The sequence below is a fragment of the Trachypithecus francoisi genome, unplaced genomic scaffold (assembly GCF_009764315.1).
Source record: "Trachypithecus francoisi isolate TF-2019V2 unplaced genomic scaffold, Tfra_2.0 Lachesis_group16, whole genome shotgun sequence".
Classification (NCBI taxonomy): Eukaryota; Metazoa; Chordata; class Mammalia; order Primates; family Cercopithecidae; genus Trachypithecus; species Trachypithecus francoisi.
The window spans coordinates 72,365,681-72,386,756 of NW_022681461.1; the positions used below are offsets into that span (position 1 = coordinate 72,365,681).

Here is a 21,076-nt window from a genome sequence, read left to right on the forward strand (position 1 = left end):
TCAAACACAAGAAAGGCAGTGACCGGCTAAAAGTTGGTGGGACAGGGGAGGGTGCCAGTGGGAACCTTGGAAACCCAAAGGAGGAAGCTGAGACAAAAGAGAGCTGGTACAGGCCTGCTGGACTCCCAGGCATAAGTATCTGTCCCAAAATAGGAGCTGAGGCCAACTGAGCCGGGAAATTAGATAGATGCATACACATGAATGTGTGTGAATTTGTCTGTATATAAATAGTTTTATTGGAGCAAGTGTGCTGGGGGGAATAGAACTGGGAAGGGTGTAGTGGGGGAATCAGGATTGGGAAGCCCAAGGCAGGTGGGCCTCAACCGCCCTCCTAAGAAGAGTGGCCAGGCCTGATCTGAGTGAGCCTGAGGCCTTGCCTTGGAAGGACAGCATTCCAGACTCTCTCTTGTAGAAACCATCAAGAAATGGCCTCAGATGGTGATATTCAAACTTTGGCAAGATCATGATCTCTCAGGGCATGTTTAAAATACAGGGTCTGGGAACCACCCCTAGAGATTCTGATTGTGGAGTTCTGGGTATGGGGACTAGGAATCATATATTAATAACCTCCGCTTGGTGATTCCAGAGCACACCACAGTGTGAGAACCACACATGCTTACAGAGAAGGAAACGGAGATTCAGTTCCCAGGCCAAAGTTCAAGACCCTTTTCTGGAGGGCCCCAGCCTGCCCTTTGAGAATGACTAGCTTTCAGCAGAAGGCATCTCCCCAGATGCCAAGTCTGCCTTTTTGCTAGTGGCTAAGAAGCTGAGCAGGCTTCTGAGGACATGTCCCAACTTGGTGAGGAAGTATGCTGGAATCCGTTAGTGATGTCTGCCGCTGGTTGGAGGGAGGACTAGCAGCACCTGTGCCAGGCATCTGTCCTTTAGGAATGCTCTGCTCTAGCCAAAGAATGCGTGCCTCTACCTCTGCTTATTCTAATCCTGCTCAACCTTCAAGGCCAGGCTGAGAGGTATCTTCCTCCAGAAGCTTTCCCTGATGACCTTAGGCCCTGGGGTCTGTCATCCTGGAGTTCTAGATCTCTGAGTCAGTTGTACTCCATGGGCACTGACCACCCCTACTCACCTGGCCTCACACCAACACCTTGTACAGGCTGTTGCATTTCAGGAGAAGGAGGGGGCCCATCATTCCCTGAGGGCCACCACTCATGTGGCTAGTGTTGTCAGGCACCAGCCTCTTCCATTCATCCTCAACTGTTCTGGGATGTGAGTGCTATTAACCCCTACTTTTCAGAGAAGAAAACTAAGGCTCAGAGGAGTTGAGTGACTCAACCAAAGCCACATGGTAAGAAACAGAGCCCAGACCCAAACTAGATGGTGGACTTCAAGATCATGGCACAATCTGTTCACTGTTAGGCCACTTTCGAGGCTCACACAGATAACTTATTTCTCTCAGGCTGAGACCAGCCTCACACACTTCTGTGGCTCCTGCCTTGTTGCACAGCGCAGGGCCTGGTACACAGCAGGAAATCGATAAATACTTATTTATCTACATATAAATATTCATGAGAGGCAAACAGTGTGGTGGTTGGTTAAGAGCACTGGCCCTGGAACCAGATTCTAATTCTGGTTCAGACACTGATAAACTGTGTAACCTGGAGCAAATTAGATAACCTTTCTTTGCCTCAGTTTCCTCTGCTGTAAAATGGGCACCAAAATACTATCTACTTCAAAGGGCCATTGTGAGAGTTAATGAGTTAATGCAAACTGCTTAGGATAATGCGGACATGGAATAAATGTGTGTTGTCGTTGTGACTGGCTGATGGATTTCTAGTCTGGCTAAGCTGTAACTCTATTTCTCCAGCTACTACCTCAGATCTTTTAAATCCAAATACACAATGGCCTGGGCTAAGCTACACCTGTTCTGCTTTCTGTGGGGACCAGTGGAGCTATAAGAACACAGCATCTAGAGTCCTAACGTCATGTTAAGTCCAGGCTCTGCCTTCTTGGTCCCATTGGGCCTCAGTTTTACCTTCTGTCCAACAGGTGGAAGGTTCGCTGGGAGGCTGCCGGGACAGTGGGGGTGGAACACGGTGACTGCTCATTCCCTGCAGCCCGTGGGCCAGCCCTCCCCACATTGCATGTATCCTTCTCCCTCCCCCTTTAGCTTTCTCACCTTCCTGTGTCCCATGAAGAAGAGGGAAAGGTGGTGCATGGAGCCACCATTGCGGCCCAGCTCTTTCTTGAGGGTGCTGGGCGAAGGCATGCCCCAGGTGGAGGCGGCGCCCTCACCGTCTGAGCAGTGCAAGGTGGTGTCGGAGGCGAAGCAGGGCCCTCGCGGCTCCTGCAGCAGGCTGCCCTCGCTGTGCGTCCGGCGCCGCAGCGAGTTCTGCACACGCAGTGAGAGGCCACCCTCAGCCCCCTGGCCTGTCTCGATCATGCTGCTGCGCTTGGCCTCACTGCGCTCTCCATAGTTGTCATCGCTGGTGTCCTCATCCTCGTCCTCCTCCCCTTCCTCCTCTTCCTCCCCCTCCTCGGCCTCTTCCTCCTCCTCATCTCCTGAGCAGCCCCGCTCTGCCCCTGCCTTCTGGCTATAAGTGCTATCCAGCCGGACCTCGGGGATCACGAAGGCTGGCCTGGAGGCCGTAGGTTGGTCCCCGGTGGTTGCTAGTGGGTCCCCAGAGCTCATGGTGTCCTCAGTAAGGGCCTTGGCCAGCAGGGAGACCTGGCTAGGAGGCAGATCTTGACAGGGTGGAAGGTCCTGGGTGGGGGGTTCCTGGATGGCAGGGAGGTCTTTGGTGAGTAGAGGGTCCTGGTGAGGCAGGGGTTCTTGACCAGCAGGCAGGTCCTGGCAGGGTAAGAGGTCTTGGGCTGGAGGGGGTTCCTGGCATGGTGGTGCATCCTTGCTGGGCAGGGCATCTGGGCCTGGAGGGGATTCTTCACAGGTAGCTGAGTCTTTGCTGGACAGTGGTTCTTGGCTGGAAGCAGGTTCCTGCCCAGAAGGGGAGTCCTTGTTGGGTGGCAGGTCTCGTCCTGGAGGAAGCTCCTGGCCAGGAGAGGGCTCCTTGCTGGGTGGGCAATCCTCGGCACCAGGCCCCTTCCCTTCCTCCAAGGACATCTCCGTCTTCTCATCTGCCTCCGTCTCAAACATCTGGGAAACAAAAAGAAAACAAGAACGGTTCAGAAGAGGAGGCTCCGAGATGCCAGACACCATGCATGAGCTGACATGAAATCAGGCAGTAGCCTGAATCCCGGCCCCCCAGTCTGAAAGCTGAGGTGCCAGATGGAACCCCCAAAGCCCCTTTGACTTAGCTGTGTAACAATTCTCACCCTGTCTTCTTGCTTGAACTTTCCACTCCATCAAAAACACAGCTGGTCATTTACAGGAGAAGAGGGAGAGGTAACCACTGTCTGTCTAGCTCCTGCCTTGGCAGCTGCTAGGGCAGCTTGACCCCTCTCTCTTATATGGCCTTCCCAACAACCTTATAAAAGAAGCATCACTGTCCCCATTTTACAGAAAAGGAAACAGGGTCAAAGTCGCCTCTGGGGATAAAGGAGAACGGGCAGTTTCTGCTCATGGACCAGAACCAAGTCAAGCCCCAAACCCAGGGCAGTCACTGAACCCAGCCCAGGGTGTCTTCTACCTGAACTAAAGTTTAAAAAATCCTAATGAGTCATTCAAACAAGAATATGCTCTGAACGCTTAAGTATCTTTTTGAAACTAGTAAACTGGAATGAAACCGGAACTTTAAAATATTGCCCACACCTGGACTCACCAGATGTCACAGAAATATGGTACCTCCCTGAGGAATCACCCATCCAGGGATTTTTCAACTGCTTGGAGGAACCTCAAGGATTCCTCAAAAAACACAGCATCTCCTGCCTCACACACAACCCTCGGGATCCTAGGGGGTTTTGCTGAGTTTCAACAGTAGATTTCATGCACAAAGAGAAAAATGTTTCTCTTGATGAAAGTCTGAATAGCAGCTATGTCACCAGAAGATTGGGGCCCCGAGAAAGTCAGGAGTGTCCATGGTGCCACAACCTCACTGGGAGGCAGTTCTCAAGCCTGGGCTGGGCCCCTCCCACTCAAGGTCCAGGAATGCGGGAGCTGGAACTATTTATTTAGAGCCCAGGTTCTGTCCTTTAAGAAGCCATAGCTGCTGAGAACAAATGAAAGAGAAATACCCCACCCATACTCAGGAACTGAACAGATGCTTGGGAATGTGTGCACATGCGGGCACATGTGCACACTGGCAGAAAACTTCAGAGGTAAGTACCCCCAGAACGTGGATTAAGAGCTCTCATTGTAGAAATCATTAATGTCCATTTGATGGATGACAAAACTGAGTCCAAAGGCCAGTGACTTACCCACTATTATACAGCTGCCCTGATACCCAAAAGGCCATGCTCGAAGCTGAGAAGTCTTTGAAGCCCCGGGGGTCTGTAATGGTGAAGCCCCACAGCTGGGAGTCAGTGATCAGCCATGGCTTGGAGCAGCTGCAGGCTGCTGCACACACGTGTCAGGGGTCACGTTGGCATCTGGGAGCACAGATGTGAGCGGATGTGAAAGCGCGGCATGGGTAAGAGCCACAGCCTGGGAGCATGAAAGTGAAAGTGGAGCCCTGTAGAGCAGAGACGGTGGCTGGACAAGGGAGGGGAGGCCTCGGAGGACTCTAGTATGATCTGGCTAAGGTCAGGAAGGGCATGCCTTAGGCTGTGGCTCACAGGCCAAAGACAGGTACCTGCTGATGCTGTGGCCTTCTTGCCCTGGAAATCCTGCCTGCAGCTCAGAGGTAACTCCACACAAGGGCCCTCTCAGACCTTATAGTCTCAGACTCTGGATCAAGAGCGATCCGAAATCCCCACTGCATAGACAGAAAGGCTGAGGCCCAGAGGAGCAAAGGGCAACCTAGAATCACACAGGCATGTCAGGTAGAGCCAGTCACCAACCTTCAGGCCTCAAGGTGTCCATCTATGAAATGGGATAACCAGCGTGCCTGAGTAACAGATCAGGAGCGTATGCTGGAAAAGGCGGAAAGCTCCTACAGGAGATGGTGGTGTTGGAGGTAGTGATTTAAAAAGCATTGATCTAGAGGGAAATTCTGAAGTTAAGGACCTTAACCAGTGGCACATGTTTCCCACGTACCCCAAACTCTGTCAAACACCAGAGTCAGTGTTGGCAATTGTAATGTCAGGGCCTCCAGTTCAGAATTCTCATCTGGAAACTAAGGGTTGTGCTTCAGTCCCATCAGGCTGTTCCCAGGTGGACAGAAAGACCCTCCACTGGGTAGACAGGAAGGCTGAGGGCCCAGTCTGGACAGTGACTTAGTGACTTGCCCAAAGCCACCCTGCACAAGTCAGGGGCTAGGCTGGGGCCAGAGCCTAGGCCTTCTGGCCCTGTTCTTCTCAAGCCCACTTCTGATCTCTGTCCCCATGAACAACCCAGTCCCCAGCCCATCTCCCCACCCACCAGGGAGCATTCTCCATCAGGAGGAACAAACTGCCCTGCAGCCAGCTCCCTGGGGCCCCTCAGTCCTATCACCCTAGCACATGGCCAGACCTCCCCCCGACCCACCCCCCGGCCCAGCCACCTGCCTCTGATAGTCCTTGGGGAAAGGCGGAAGGAAGCAGCAGCCGGGTGCCCTCAGGGCCTGGCACAGAGTGGCACTGAGTGGGGAGCAGGCTGCATTTCCCCTTTCCTGGGTGGTGAGGGTGGGGCCCAGGCCTGTCCCAGCGGTGATGACAGTCAGAGCCCGCCTACCCCTTGGGGAAAGTGCAGCAACAAACCCAAAACCAGAAATGCAAGTCAGCCTGCCTCTGCCAACCCTGTTCTAAATCGAGGCCAAACCAAACAAAGCCAGGAGGGGAAGTGCCGCTCAGGCAGGGGTGCCGTCCCCAGAGGGCCCCTACCCAGAGGGATCAGCTGAGAAACTAACCAAGACGGAAGGGTTCACAGAGGGCCCAGTGGTTATGTGCTCAGATACCTGAGCCAGGCTGATTTTGATCCCAATGGGGCCACTTTTTAGCTGTGCAACTCCGGCCAAGCCTTTCAACGCCTCAGAGCCTCTGTTTCCTCATCTGGAATTGAGCCTAGTGATATCACACTGGACTCACAGGACTATTTGAGTCTCCTCACAGTGCCTGGCCCTGGAAAAGCTTTTGACACAATGGGAGCTATCAATGGTCTTATTTTAGAGATAAGAAACCTGCGGTCCCAGAGGGTATGGGAATTACCTAAGAATGAGAGGCTGATTCAGGATTAGAATTCACATCTCCTGCCCAGTGTCTCTCCCTGTTTCCTTGCAGCCTTACACACAAGTGTTTGGGGGCCCTCAGGGGGCTGTAGAGGGAGGAGGAACAGCCTGGAGTGCTGCCTGAGGCCCCTCACTGGGTGCATCCCACACCAGCAGATGCTGGTGAACAGGGCCCAGGGCTCATGGTTTTCTGTGCTCGCAGGCAGGCCTGTATGAACAGGGACTGCGTGCAGGTTTGGTACGGCCTGTGTTCTTGGGAGAGCTGGGGTGGGAAGTGGTTTGACGGGAGCTCCGGAGCAATTACAGGACACCCGAGAAACCCAGGGGCGGGGGTGGCAAGTGTAGGAGAAAATTAGGACAGGAGGGGAGGCAAAGATGAGGGGGAGGTTGCAGAACACATGGTAGGCATGGGATTGCCCTGTGAGCAACGAAATGCCACAGGCAGAGCTGTGCTGTGTCAAAGCTGCTCTGGGGAATGTGGGCAGGATTTGTGGGTGGCAGGGAGGACTGGGGCATGCACACATTCATGCATTCATTCATTCATTCTCCAAGCACTTAGGTAGGTACTGGGGGGATGGCAGGGAACAAGTCAGACACAATCTCTGCCTTCACTTAAGCAGAAAAAACAGAGGTTAGGTAACTAGTCTCAAGGAGCATGGGGATTGCTCTGATAGAGGAAGTACAGGCAGCTGGGGACCCTGTGAGGCAGCTGTTACAACCAGCTAGAGTAATAAGAATCCAGCCAGGGTGCCAGGGAGACCAGCCTGCTCACCCAGGGCCTTGGGTCCAGAGTGCTGGAAGCCACTGCCCCGCCCTTCTGAGGTGCAGGTCTGTGTCTTTCCCATCCATCACTTCTTTGGCTTGACTAGACCAGGTTAATTCTGCCCGTGTCTCATCTGCTGTAAGCACACAGGAAATGAACCAGGCCCTCTAAATGGAGCCACTATTTAGGACCTAATCAAATCCTCTCCCAAATCCAATCCAGAGCTCGGAACAGGCTAAGGAGGGATGGCAGCTATAACACCCAGAGTTCACACTCATACCAGCTTTGGCTCCTGGGCCCCAGACGCCCACCGGCTGTTGGGTTGGGGGTAGTGGTGGGCTGCTGGAAGTGACTTGTCCAACATCACACAGCTACTCACTGAGCAGCCAAGTCTGCTGACCCAGGGACAACCTGCAGCTCTCACTCTGATGATTCATCACAGCCACCATGGATGCCAGGCTCTGCATCTACCCTCGAAAACCACTTCCTGCACTGGGGGGTGTAAACTGGGGTTTGCCTCTGTCTCAGGGTGGCCCTTAACAGCCAGGATTTTACCAACAGAGCACTGGACATGCAGCCAGAAGACCTGGACTGGAATCCTCACTCCATCATTTGCTAGCTGTGTGACCCCAAGCTACCCCACTCCAAGCTTGGTTTTCTCTGCCATGAAAGAGGGTGAGGATGCCTGCAGCTTCCTATGCCAGAGACTAAGGGGACCAAGTCTGAGAAAGGGCAGGAAGGCACTCTGTGAACTGTAAAGTCCTTTGAGAAAGGGAGAGGCTGTTAGAATTCCTGCCCCACGTTGGACCTCCAGGCTTTCAAGATGGGCTGTTCCTTCAAGCGTGGCATGCTCTGGTTCCCTAGCTTCAGGTCCCTGACTCAATGCTAGCTTCCAGGAACCTTGACAGCTCAGCTAACACTTAGCTCTCCCGGCTCAGCGTCAGCCCAGCTCCTCCAGGTCTGGCCTCTTGACCACCCAGAGTCTGGCACACCCAGTGCTTCCTCCATCACCAGCTCAGAGACCCTCCAGGCCATTCTCCTGTCCCCTCTACCTCCACTCTCTCCAACACAGCAGGTTTGGCAAAATTCAGGAGGATGGAGGCGGTGCTTACATTAGGGGGAGCTCCAGATACTAACTTCACACTTACTTGCTGGGTGACCTTGGGCTTAACCTTTCTGTGCCTCAGTTTCCTTAGCCATAACATAGGAATTCTAGAACACAGGATTTCTAGAACCTCCTCACAATGTTGAGAGGAATAAATGAGCTAACGAGTATCCAGAGCTCAGCACCATGAGGGCACACATGAGCACCCAATAAACAATAGCTATGGTCACCCCAGCACGGCGTGGTTTTAACATCTCCCTCCCTGAATTTCCACTGACCCCTTCTCCATCCTCTCATGGGCCTGTCTGCCTGTCCCTCAGGACCTGCTGCAGGGCCCCTGTCATCACAGTCCTGTCTACTCCCTTGGGAACCCATCCACTCCCCAGGCCACAATCACTATCTGTACCATCTGGCTACTGATGACTCGCAGTCCACACTGCCAGCCCAGACCCCTCTCCTGAGTTGAGATGCCACAGGCATTCACCAAATCCTCATGGAATAGTTCTGCATCCAGACACTGTTCTAGGCTCTGTGCATAAAGGAAGGAATAAGAAAGACACGATTCCTGTCCTTGGGGAGCCTACAAACTAGAGAGGAAGGAGGGATATTGACCAAGTCATCACTGCTGTAAACACAGGATAAACAGAAACCAAGATCTGCGGTGTGAAGGAAAACCCTCGGGTGCTGTGAGGGAGTCCAGGGGAGTGTTGGGAAGGCCGCCCTGTGGAACGGCTGGAGACTGAAATCTGCTCAAGGGGCAGGGTGGGGCTCACTAGAGGAGGAAGCAGCACAGGCCAAGGCCCCAGGCCAGGAAGAGCCTTAGCATGCTGCTGAGACAGAGGACAGCCATGTGGCTGCAGCCCAGGAACAGGGATGGAGGCCTCCTTCTGCATATCTCATCAGTGCCCCCAACTCAACAAGCCTTACACTGAATGTGTGATCTCCCCACAAGTTCATCATCCCTCCTCTCATGACCCCTGTATCAATGAAGCCACCACCAGTTGCCCAAACCAGGGAACTGGCCAGCATTTTCTCCTCCTTTTCCTCCACGACCACCCCCATGGTCAGTCCTCAAATCCTGATCATCACTTATACAACTTCAAGGATCTTTCCACTAGGGAGGTTGGCAATAAGGAGGACAGAGTATATGGGAACTCTCTGTACTTTGTGCTAATTTCTAAAGCTACTCTAAAAAATAAAAGTTGAGGCCAGGCACGGTGGCTCAAGCCTGTAATCCCAGCACTTTGGGAGGTCGAGGTGGGTAGATCACCTGAGGTCAGGAGTTCGAGACCAGCCTGGCCAATATGGTGAAACCCCGTCTCTAATAAAAATACAAAAATTAGCCAGGCGACATGGTGTGCACCTGTAATCCCAGCTACTCAGGAGGCTGAGGCAGGAGAATCCCTTGAACCCAGGAAGCAGAGGTTGTAGTGAGCCGAGATCATGCCACTGCACTCCAGACTGGGCAATACAGTGAGACTGTCTCAAAAAATAAAAAATTAAAAAGTTGATTCATCTTTTTAAAAAAGAGTGTTGCTACTCTCTCCATGTCCACTGCCACCACTTCCCTCCAGACCACCGTCATCTCCCATCAGGATGATGCGGGGCTCACAGTGGCAGTGCAGACCCTGCTGGCCATTCTCTGTGCTATGTCAGGGGAGCTGTCTACATGCAAACCTCAACTTGTCACTCCTCTGCTTAAAACGTTGCTGTGGCTGGCTCCCCAATACCTCTCAGATAAAGTCCAAATTCTGTAGCCCTGGAAGACCCTGGGCTCTGTCTCCCTCTAGCCTCACGTCTGACCACTCCCCACCTGAAGTGTTTGATGAATGAATAAATGAACGAAAGAACAATCGCCGGGCGCGGTGGCTCACGCCTGTAATCCCAACACTTCAGGAGGCCAAGGAGGGCGGATCATGAGGTCAGGAGATCGAGATCATCCTGGCCAACATGGTGAAACCCTGTCTCCACTAAAAATACAAAAATTAGCTGGACGTGGTGGTAGGTGCCTGTAATCCCAGCTACTCAGGAGGCTGAGGGAGGAGAATGGCTTGAACCCGGGAGGGGGAGGATGCAGTGAGCCAAGATCACGCCACTGTACTCCAGCCTGGTGACAGAGCAAGACTCTCGCTCTGTCTCAAAAAAAAAAAAAAAGAAAAAAAAGAAAGAAAGAACAATCCAGTGAACCTCACAGGACCATCTAGACTCTTAGCCTCAAAGTGCAGCCCAAGAGTCAGCAGCAGCAGCACCCAGGAGCTTATATAAAATACACACTCGTTTTTTTAAAATGCTGAGGAGCATCTTACAAATGCCTGTCTGGACCCAATCTAAGACCTGCTGCATCACATTCCCTACGAGTAAGGCCCAGGCCTTTTTACTTTTTTCTGACTCCCAAGACAATTCCGGAGAGTGGCGTCAGGTAACAGGCAAGGTGACTGTCTGTTATGTGAGGCCCAGAGAAGGGAAGTGATAAGGCCAAGGTCATACAACAGAATCAGCACTAAAATCCAGCCCAGAACCTTGCCCAGGACCAGTTTCAACACATAAAACCCTCTCTATAATGAGGAGCCCGTGCAGAAGAGGCATGACCTTGGAGCAGGATTGGGGGCTGGCAAGTTCCCTGGAGGCAGCTACCCATTCATGATCCCCAAACAGAGGCCCAACTGCAGGAGGAGAGAGGGGCAAAGGAGACCACAGACGAATTCTGTGAGGTTCAGGAGGGCGGCACACCACAGTAAGGAGCGCACCCACTATACAGAAAGCAATACTGAGGAACAGAAGTTTAGCTCACCCCCGCACAGGGACTCTCAGGACAAAGCCAACACTCATGGAAAGGGAATCCCTGAGGAAACAGGAGATAGGAGGGCCCCTCAGAAACCCTCCCTACTCTTGGCTATCGCCTGACCAAGCCAGAAGGACCTGCCATTTGCAGCCTGCTGGAGACCCACCACCACCTGCCTGGATGCCCAGCTTCTCCCTGGGCGGCGAGGTGGCTCCTGGGGTCTGGGTTTCAGCATGGTGCTGCCCTGTCACACCCCCACCAGGCCCCTTCTCCTCTCGCCTCTGTTTCTGACACCACTGCTTCAACGTGGGGTGGACTCGTAGTCTCTGTCCCCACCCACCACCCCAAACACCCCTTCGACACCTCCAACTCTCTTCTCTGAAACGCAGGGAGTTGAGAGTTGAGAGCAGGGGAGTTCCCAGTCTCTTCCTGAGCTAGTAGTGACTGACACCTTGTAAGAAGGGGAACTCCGGGACCCCTGGGGCTCTGCTAAGGAATCGGTTCGCCTGTGGGATCCATCCTCACTCCCCTTCCCACCCAGCACTCTGCTTTTCTGCCTGCTCCGTGTGCATGTATGCTGGGGCCATCTCATTTCCCTAAGCTCTCTATCCCTCAAGTCCACTTCCTGCCCATCCCTGTGAGCACTGGTTCAATCTGCCTCGGATGCCCTGGCTAGAAGGCTCTCTGCTGCCCTGCCAAGACCCAGCCTGCCCTGCTGTCATGGCCCTGGGCAGGTCCTGTTTGGCTCATCAGAATCATGTCTGGCTTATTCACACCATTTCCCTCAAGACTTACTCAGCAAATACCGACAGAGCTGCAGCCATGTGCCAGGGCCTGTGCTGGCTATCGCTGCCAAACAGCAGCAAGCCATGTTCCCTGCCTTGGAGGTGCCACATCAATCTCTCACCCACCTGCTACCACCCTAGGAGGCTGTGGAAGTAGAGGCAGCAGGGACACCTAGGATGGCTCTGGGAGGAGGTAATGGGGGAAAAGATGGGACAGGATATTCCAGGCTGAGCCAGAGCCAGCAGGGAACATTCAAGGAAGTGGAGGTGGTTGGATGGGGCAGGAGCATGGATATATTAAGGAATTCCGACGTTACCCTGAAAGCAGTTTTACTTAGTGCTGCAGAGGTAGGGAAGGTAAAGCTAGAGGTGTTTGAAACAGATAATGATGACAAAGAGGAGAGAGAGACAGATCATTAACTGAGCATCTACTGCACGCCGCACACTGTGACGGTTGCTTATACTTTAGGCTCTACTTCCAACAATCCTGTGAGATCAGTATCATTTTTAATAAGAAAACTAGGACTTAGAGATGTTAAGTAACTTACACAAGATCAAAAAGCAAGTCAGTGGAAGAGTCAGAATCGAAACCACTGTCTGCCTGACTCCAAAGCCCTGCTCTTTCTACTCCTCTGTGATCTCCTTTCCTGCTCTCTTCACTTCCTCCTTCCCTTCCTTCAAAGGATGCTTCCTGAGGACAAACCTGGGCCAGGCTCTGTGCTAGGCAGTGGTGAGCAATACCAGACACAGGGGCCCTGCTCGGACTCCACATGGTTGGATATTGAGGGGCAGGAAAATGACACCTGGTATTGGGAGGGGCAGTGCAGAATTCTGTACACCTGGTGACCCTCCCAAATCCTCTCCCTCCCAGGGGCCCCTTCCAGGTGGGGAGAGCTAGAAGCGTGTGGCTTCTCTGTGATGTTTTATGCTAGGTTAATCAAAGAAGCTCTGCCATGCCAGGACGACCTCAGGAAAGGACACAAATAGCGCTGCAGTCATGAGGTCAGCATTTGGAAGCAGGAGGGCCTGGGGGTGAATCCCACTTCCTACCCATATGCCACCTCCCTCACAGCCAGTATGCTGCTTCCTCACAGGGCTGCTATGGGGCATACGGAGGCATTGCCTGACACACAGTAGCCCATGGTGGTGTGCCTCTGCTCCTTGCCTTCCTCTCCACAGCTTGACTCTCTCATGAGTGGGCACCAGGGACCAACCCAAAAACTAAGATTTTAACTCCAAGCAACAGCTCTGAGAATAGGGACAACTGAGAGCCAGAGGTGGAAGGAAGGAAGCCTATTGCTGATGAAGAACTGGGGCTTGAAGACCAGCAAATCTAGCTTCAAACCCTGGCTCTGCCACCTCATAGGTCAATGCACTGCACAGGCTGCTTAACCTATTCAGGTTTCCTCATCTGTAAAATGGCAATGTGAATATTGAGTATCTACATCACAGCTCTGTGGGGAGGGCTTAGCATAGGGCCTGGCACCTAGTAAGTGCTCAATAAGCACCTGCAATTTCTATAATCATAATTGTTACTCTCATCATGATCATTGACATCATCAGCTCCCTCTCCTGCATCCAATTCCGGGACAGGGCACTTGGCATATTCTGACCCTTACAGCAGCCTAGAACAGGAGTCCTATTAGTTGCAGGTTTCAGGGGAGGAAACTTGGAAGCTGAGAAGGCATATGAGTCTGTGCTCAGCCTGCCCCTAGGTTGGGTCGGACTGGCTCACTGCATGGCCTGGGCCAAATCACTCCCCTCACTGGGTCTTGCTCTCCCCAACATGTCTGTCCAGCTCTGCATCTCAGCTAGCCTAGAAAGATCAGAGTTCAGGGCCCAAGGCATAGCCAGGTCTCCTTGTGGGGGCATCAAGGGCAGGAGGAACAGAAAGGTCCCCCTTTCCAGATATGCTCCCTTCCTTTTCTGTCTGCCCCAGTCTGCCCCACTGCCCTCCTCCTTCAGGGCCTGCAGCTCTGGGGGCACTGGGTTGGGGGGGGGGGTCCACCCAGAAAAAAGAGGCTTTTTCACTCGAGGACACTGGAATGGACATGTGGACATGAGACTAAGCCACAACCCTGTGGCTGAAGGTCACCCTCCCAAGCCTCTGGTACCCTTGGCCTCACTGCTGCCTTCTGAGGCAGGCGCACCCTATCTCTGCTTGGGGGTGATGTCAGAGTTAGGTTTGGCTGAATTTACTATCTTCTCCAAACCCACCCTCTCGCCTCCCTCTGTCATAAGACTTTATCTTATCTCCCTCGGCCCTGCACCAACTTGCCTACCTTGTTCTCCTGTTCAAAATGCCTCCATCCCTCTAGGATAAAGTCCCATCCTCTAACCCTGTGTGTTCTGCCCCCGCCAACCTCTCCACCATACTGTTTCTCCTCCTTTCCCTCCAGCCAGTCTGATACACTCTACCCTCAGGCTCCTCTAAACTTATGCTCACACCATACGTCCTGCCTAGAGCAACTTCCCCTCCCCCGTCCACCTGCCGAAGCTCTACTCATCCTTCAAAATTCAAGTGACCCACACATGTATTGCCCCTCAATTTCTGACAAAGGTGGCATTGCCCTATAGTGAGACAGGATAGATTTTGAATGCATTGAATATTTATCCAAAGAAAATGAGTCTTGACCTGTACTTCATATAGTGGACAAAAATCTATTTCAAGTGGATTTTAGATCTAAATATGAAACATAAAACATCTAAAAGAATACATAAGAGAATACGTCCATAACCTTGTAATAAGCAAAGAAACAGGACTCAACAAACACTCTCCATAAAAGAAAAAAGATTAACAAATTGGACTGTGTTAAAATTAAGAACTTCTGTTCTTCAAATATACCCTTAAGAGAGGGAAAAGGCATGACCGGGCGCGGTGGCTCAAGCCTGTAATCCCAGCACTTTGGGAGGCCGAGACGGGCGGATCACGAGGTCAGGAGATCGAGACCATCCTGGCTAACACGGTGAAACCCCGTCTCTACTAAAAAAATACAAAAAACTAGCCGGGCGAGGTGGCGGGCGCCTGTAGTCCCAGCTACTCGGGAGGCTGAGGCAGGAGAATGGCGTGAACCCGGGAGGCGGAGCTTGCAGTGAGCTGAGATCCGGCCACTGCACTCCAGCTTGGGCGACAGAGTGAGACTCCGTCTCAAAAAAAAAAAAAAAAAAAGAGAGAGGGAAAAGGGGAGAAGGCAAATCCCAGAGTGGGAAGAGATACTTGGAATGTGCATATCCAACAATAAACACATATCTACAATATTGTTTAAGCTCCTACAAATTAATCAGAAAAAAAAAATCCAATAGGAAAATGGGGGAAAGACTTGAACAGGCACTTTTCAAAAGAGGTCATCCAAATGGCTAGTCAACACATGAAAAAGGGACTCAACCTCACCAGACATCAAGGAAATTCAAATTAAAGCTACAATTAGATATCACAATATCTAATACCAATAATGTTGGTACAGACATGGAATAACAGGCTCTTTCATGTACAGCTTGAAGTGAGTGTATTCCCGTCACACTTTGGAAAATAATATCATGGTATTTACTAAAGCTAACTCTGTACAACTCTATAACTCAGCAATTGCAAAACTTAGGTATTTACCCAACAGAAGCATCCATAGTACATCAAAAGATATGTATGAGAATATTCATAGTAGCACCATTCATTATAGTCTCAAACTGTAAACAACACAAATGTTCATCAACAGCAGATTAGATAAACTGTGGTGGTATATACAAGGAAATACCACAGAGCAACAAGAATAAACAAAATAAAACTTGATACAATATTACTGATGAATCTTGCCATCAAAATGCTGATCAAAAGAAGTCAGCATGAAATAATATGTACTCAATGATTCCATTTACACAAAGGATAGGCTCCATTCATCAATGAGAGAAGTCAGGACAAGGGCCAGGTACAGTGACTCATGCCTGTAATCCCAGCATTTTGGGAGGCCGAGAAGGGCGGATCACCTGAGGTCAGGAGTTCGAGACCAGCCTGGCCAACATGGTGAAACCCCGTCTCTACTAAAAATACAAAAATTAGCTGGGCATGGTGGCACGCGCTGGTAATCCCAGCTACTGGGGAGGCTGAGGCAGGAGAATTATTTGAACCTGGGAGATGGAGGTTGCAGTGCACTGCACCCTAGCCTGGGCAACAGAGCGAGACTCTGCCTCGAAAAAAAAAAAAAGGAAGTCAGGACAGGGTTTACCTTTGAGGTCACAGAAACTAAAAGAGGGTTATTTGTGGGGATTCCTAGGGTACCAGAATGTTCTATTTCTTGACCTGGATGGGGTCTATGCTTTGTGAAAATTCATTGGCTGTATTCTTCTGATTTTTCTGGAAGTATGCTATACTTCGATTTAAAAGGTTTATTTTAAAAACAAATAAAACCCCTCATCCCAGTGTCTCCTCCTCTGCTCCCTGGGCTGAGGCTCACTGCTCCTCAGTGAGTTCCTTGCTTTGTACACATCTCTGATTGCACATTCCAACTGCTTCCCTCCAGCAAAACGCTGCCGTGCTGCCTCCTGAATGCCTGCTCATGCCAAGCGCCTCATGTACATCTCTGCATTTAATTACAGCCACCCATGAGATAGGTGCTAGTGGCACTCCCACTGCTGGCAGGACACAGAGTCCAGTCACATGAAACATGTCTAAGTGCTTTACAGCTATCATCTCATTTAACCCGAGGAGGCTAGACCACTGCTCGAGGACATGAAGGCAGGAGAAACTCCATTCTTGTCCAAGAGCACATGACTGTAAGGTAGGAGAGAGCCTTCCCTCAAGTCCAGAGCCCCTATTCCTATACAACCTCCCTAGACAAGGAGAAGCATGAGGCTGGACTCACAAAAACAATTTCCATGGAGGGAATCACGTCTACATCTCAGAGGGGTGGATAGACTGGAATGGAGACCTGCTCTTCAAAGGGCAAGCATCTGTACAATCACCTTCAGCTTCACCTCTTGTAGGAAGATTTGCTGAGGCTCCCAGTCTGAACTGGGTGCTTCCCTGGCAGGTCCCACAGCTCCGCACCACCACCCCGTGCCTCTCCATTAAAGCTGTGTTGTTAATGTCCATTACCTGACCATCCTGGCACTAGATTAAAGATTGGAACTTTTAGATCGATGCCTCCAGTAATTTGCAAGTACATGGCACACAGTAGGTGCTTAACACACATGGAAGGAAGGAAGGAAGGAAGGAAGGAAGGAAGGAAGGAAGGAAGGAAGGAGGAAGGAGGGAAGACAAGGAAGGGAGAGAGGCAGAGAGTACAGTACAGAGCTGCTGCTGTTTGAATCAACTGGGAACTAACTGCAGGAAGTGAGGTCTCAGAAGTGAAGATTTCATGTTCTGGCTGGACATTACTTACAACTCTTGACTTGAGGAGTGGCACAGCCATGCCACCTCCCATTCCACGGTCCTTCTCCTGGCTGCCTCCAGCTTGCTGTCAAGGTTCCTGCCAGTCATTTGGTCCCCAGAGGCACTACCAAGACCTTTCTCTGTCTCTCCCCTTGTTCCCTTACCCTCTGCCACCCTTCCCCAAGTCCCCGAGCTCTGCTATTTGCCCAAAGCTAACCTCAGTAAGAGGTAACTGAGGACACCACAGAGAGCCCTGGTTATGTAGTGAAAAGCATGCCCAGTTCCAAGTAACTTCCTGCACACCCCCCTTTCTAAGTTGGGAGCCGCTGACAGTTCTCCAGCAGCAGCCTGAGCCATGGTGCCAGGTGCAAGCGGGCTGGCCCATGGAGGGCAGGGAGAGGGGAGAAGCCCTGGGCCATCTGGAGCACCGGGCATACCTGACAGCTATCCACACATCTCAAGTGATGACTCAGGCCCACTGCCAGAAGGAAGAGGGTATCCTGGGACCCTCTTCCCTCTCGTCTGTGCCTGGAAGCTCTGATTTCCCAAGAGGCTTACGGCTCTAACACCCCTCCCACCATCCTGCCCCCATCCCCACTCCAATCCTGGAAGCCAGGGTACAGCTGGTTGTGTAGGGGCAGGCAGCACTCCATGGGGCTGAGCCTGGCTGGTCTGCTGTGAGTGGCTCCAGCTTCTCCGGGCTTAGGGGGCTGAGCCATAAGCAGCCTTGTTTATTCCTGGGAGGAATGATGGTTTCCCCTAAGCAATGACATCTTAGAAACCATCTGGCTCCACAAACAACAACAAACCTCCCAGCTTCGGCTTGGGCTACAGCTTGCATGAGAAGCCTCCTGCCCAGAGGCACCTGGGGAACAGGCTGGGGGCTGCTTCCCTGCTGCACCAAGCCCTGGCCCTGACCATTGACTCTTGGAAGCCAGGAAGAGGAAATGGCCTACAGAGAATCAGAGAACTGGATATTTGGAAGGCACCTGGCAATACGTGGTCCAGTCCCTAGTTGCTACAAAGGAGAAACTGAGGTGAGAAACAAGACATATTTGCCTGAGATCATCAGTAAGAGGGACTAGAAGGTGCTGCAGTCTCCAGCCCACCGACCAAGGGCTTTGTCTATTGCACATGCTGCTTTTCCCAGAGGATAGCAGGGCTCTAGTCATAAGCCCAAAGGTCCAAAAGCGACATGTAACTGGTGAGTCCAGAAAAAGAGAGAGCCCCAAGATGAAACCTGGATACTCAGACATCCAGTTGGTGCAGTACAGAGAGGCCTGGGCTGGGGAACCTGAGCTCTTGTCTCTGCTTTCCTGCTGAGTCGCACGTCACCTTAGGCAAGTCCTTCCTCTCCTGCCTCAGTTCTCTATCTAGCTATCTATTAGGTTGGTGCAAAAGTAATTGTGGTTTTACATTACTCTTAATGGCAAAAACCGCAGTTGCTTTTACACCAACCTAATAGAAGGCAAGGAGACTGCCATCTCCAGGGCCTTAAGAGGCCAAATGGCAAGCAGCTGTTGGCCCCCAGGGACCCAGCTGGAGCTAGGCACTCTCTCCTCAGCTGTGCCTGTTCCGAGGGAGCCACACAGACCACTGACTTGAGGATCAATCCCCCCAGACCTACTATGGTTGGCACCATCCCAAGAGAGTCCAGGGAGCTGAGCTCCAACCCCCTGTAGTCTGTTCAAAGGATCTTGAGCACTGCATTTCAACCAGCCAGGGATACCCCTCCACTCTTCATGGCCCAGGCTATGTTGTGGATACCACCTAGCCCAACATGACCCCTGAGTGGATTCTCCCTATGGTCTCTGCCAAGATGAAGCCAAAATTCTCCCCGCCTCACCTCCTATCAAACCCAGCCCACATCCCTTGGCCCTATGGACACAACTTTGACATTCAGAACCTAGGCCTCTCCTAAAGGGGCTCCCTGACAGGCCCTCTATGCCAGGCACAGAGGTAGGAGATGGGCAGACACAGCTGACTTGCACGTCAGTGTTTGTCCTCAAAGAAAACCTGCCCTAGCCAGGACAATGCAAAGCCCCTCTCCAACCATGCCCCAGGCCCCTGGCCAGGTCCTTGCAACTAAGGGATGAATAAGGCCCAGATTCTGCATAAATAGGACACAAAGCAATATTCATGGGTGCCACCACCAATGGACAGACTCATTCTGGCTGGAGTATTTGCTCTAGTTGTGGAAGTTTGGATAGAATAAGACATGGAGAGGGGAGGGGAGGGGAGCAGAGGGGACAGGAGGGGAGAGAAGGGAATAGGAGGGGAGGGGTTTCCAGGTAGCTGGAATAGCATGTGCAAAGGCAAGAAAGCCTGGAAGTGCAGATTTCACTGATACTACATATTTATCATCAGAAGCCCCATCAACAATTTCTGGCTCAAAGCCCTGGAGACCTCTCACGAGGAGTGGTCACTTGCCTCAACTGCCTCATCTTCACCATGTGCCTGCTTCTCAGAAGCCAGCCTGGGCTTGCAATGAGCCCTGTTGTGGAACTCGGCTCCCAGAAGGGCCTGCCCTAGGCTAAGCCACACCACGTGTTAGGGCTGGGGAAAAGGGGAGGTGCCCCTTGGCTGGGCGCAGAGGACTCAAGGGGCCTTGGTGGAAACTTTGACTATGCCTGCAGTGCCCTGGCTGGGATCCCGCAGGCACCAGCAGGGCAGCCTCTGCAGCTCCTTCCCTCGAGGAGATGTACCCACTCTAGCACTGGGAGAGGGAGCCAGATAGCCACCCAGCCAGAAGGCCTGAGGGCAGCAGGATGTGGAAAGTTTTCAAGCATCGCTGCGGGGCCTGGTGTACCAAGCTTCTCAGGCCAGGAGGGTCAGATTTGAAGTTGAGTTATAATACTTAGCACAGGTCAGGGAAATGGTTTCCCACATATCCTGTTCTTGCTGTTTTAGGAGGCAGAAGTCCTCCATCCTGGTCCCTGCTCAGCCAGAGACCTGCTGCTCAAACTTGGACTAGGCTCCTCCCTTTCTGGGTCCAGGTTTATCCTCCTGCCCTGAGTCCTAGGGTTCAAGGGTTCTTCCTGGACACCCCGGAACAAGAATAGAGATGTGGACCCTCCAGGCTGGGAAAATAATTCGCTTCTGCCTGCTCACAGTGGCCAACTCTGTGGTGTGAGCCTGTCTCTACCACCACCCCCTGCCTGATGGGTCTCAGCTGGAGCCAAGGAAGCAGGTGCAGGCCCTCTCCCATGGGGTTGGAGCTCGGAGGCAGAGCACTTTGCTTGTGCTTCCAGTGGACATTTCAGCAGAGGCCGTCTCTGGGACCAAAGGCTACCCACTGAGACTAGTTCCAGAGACCACCTCTTCCCCCGCCAGTGAAGCTAGACACGAGCTTCCATCCCTGGTGCCTGGTGTGCGGCCAGCACCCCTGACACAATAGCCAACCCTGCTGACTGAGCACTCCCCTCCCATGCAGTGTCCCGACTTCTTGGCCACCAAACATTTCTTGTTTCTCCCAGAAAGAAAAGCTGGCTGGCCAGCCTAGAAGTGGGGAGCAGCCAACAGAGGAAGCATCCCCCCAAACCTGCAGGGCTCCCAGCCCCTGAGACAGCTGGACAGACAGACAGACAGACAGACACACACACACACACACACACACACAGAGCTATCTCAGAACAGAGCATAAATGGTTTGGTTGCAACATGCCTATCAATGGCTGCCCTGGGGAAGAAACAATAGAAACAGGGGCATAGGGTGGCTTGGACTCCCGCCCACCACATACACAGCCCTGTCACCAAGGCACCTACCCAGCACACTCCAGCAGGAACCCAGGCGACTCCTGGCTGCTGCTCCTGCCAGCTCGCCCGCCCGGGTCTCCACCCGGCTCCTCCCGCAGGCGGGCGGCCGTGGCTGTGGCAGCTCCTGGCGGCCGTGTCAAGCGGCCGCCTTCCCCAGACAGAGCTCCTTTGTGTCAGCAGGGCTATTTATGGACTTACCCAAGTTCCCCAGGGGAGCGATACCTGCTAGGAAAAGCAGAACCAAATGACCGGGTTCCACCTCCCACATCTAGGTAGCGCTTTAAAAACCCTTGCATCACCCATCCCTCC

General features: G+C 52.4%; 1 protein-coding gene across 11 annotated transcripts in view; it reads right to left on the minus strand.

The window, feature by feature from the left end:
- Positions 1 to 21,076, minus strand: part of RGS3 (regulator of G protein signaling 3) — a 135,400-nt gene that overhangs the window by 11,291 nt on the left and 103,033 nt on the right. For 6 of the 11 annotated variants that reach the window (XM_033237726.1, XM_033237724.1, XM_033237725.1 and 3 more), the window contains one exon: positions 2,135 to 3,109. In XM_033237726.1, coding sequence (XP_033093617.1) covers positions 2,135 to 3,109 — 975 coding nt within the window. Of the gene's footprint in view, positions 1 to 2,134; positions 3,110 to 4,329; positions 4,614 to 4,703; positions 5,499 to 5,556; positions 5,887 to 20,776; positions 21,060 to 21,076 lie in introns of those variants that run through there. The other 5 variants (XM_033237736.1, XM_033237733.1, XM_033237734.1 and 2 more) reach the window with 5 other exon arrangements.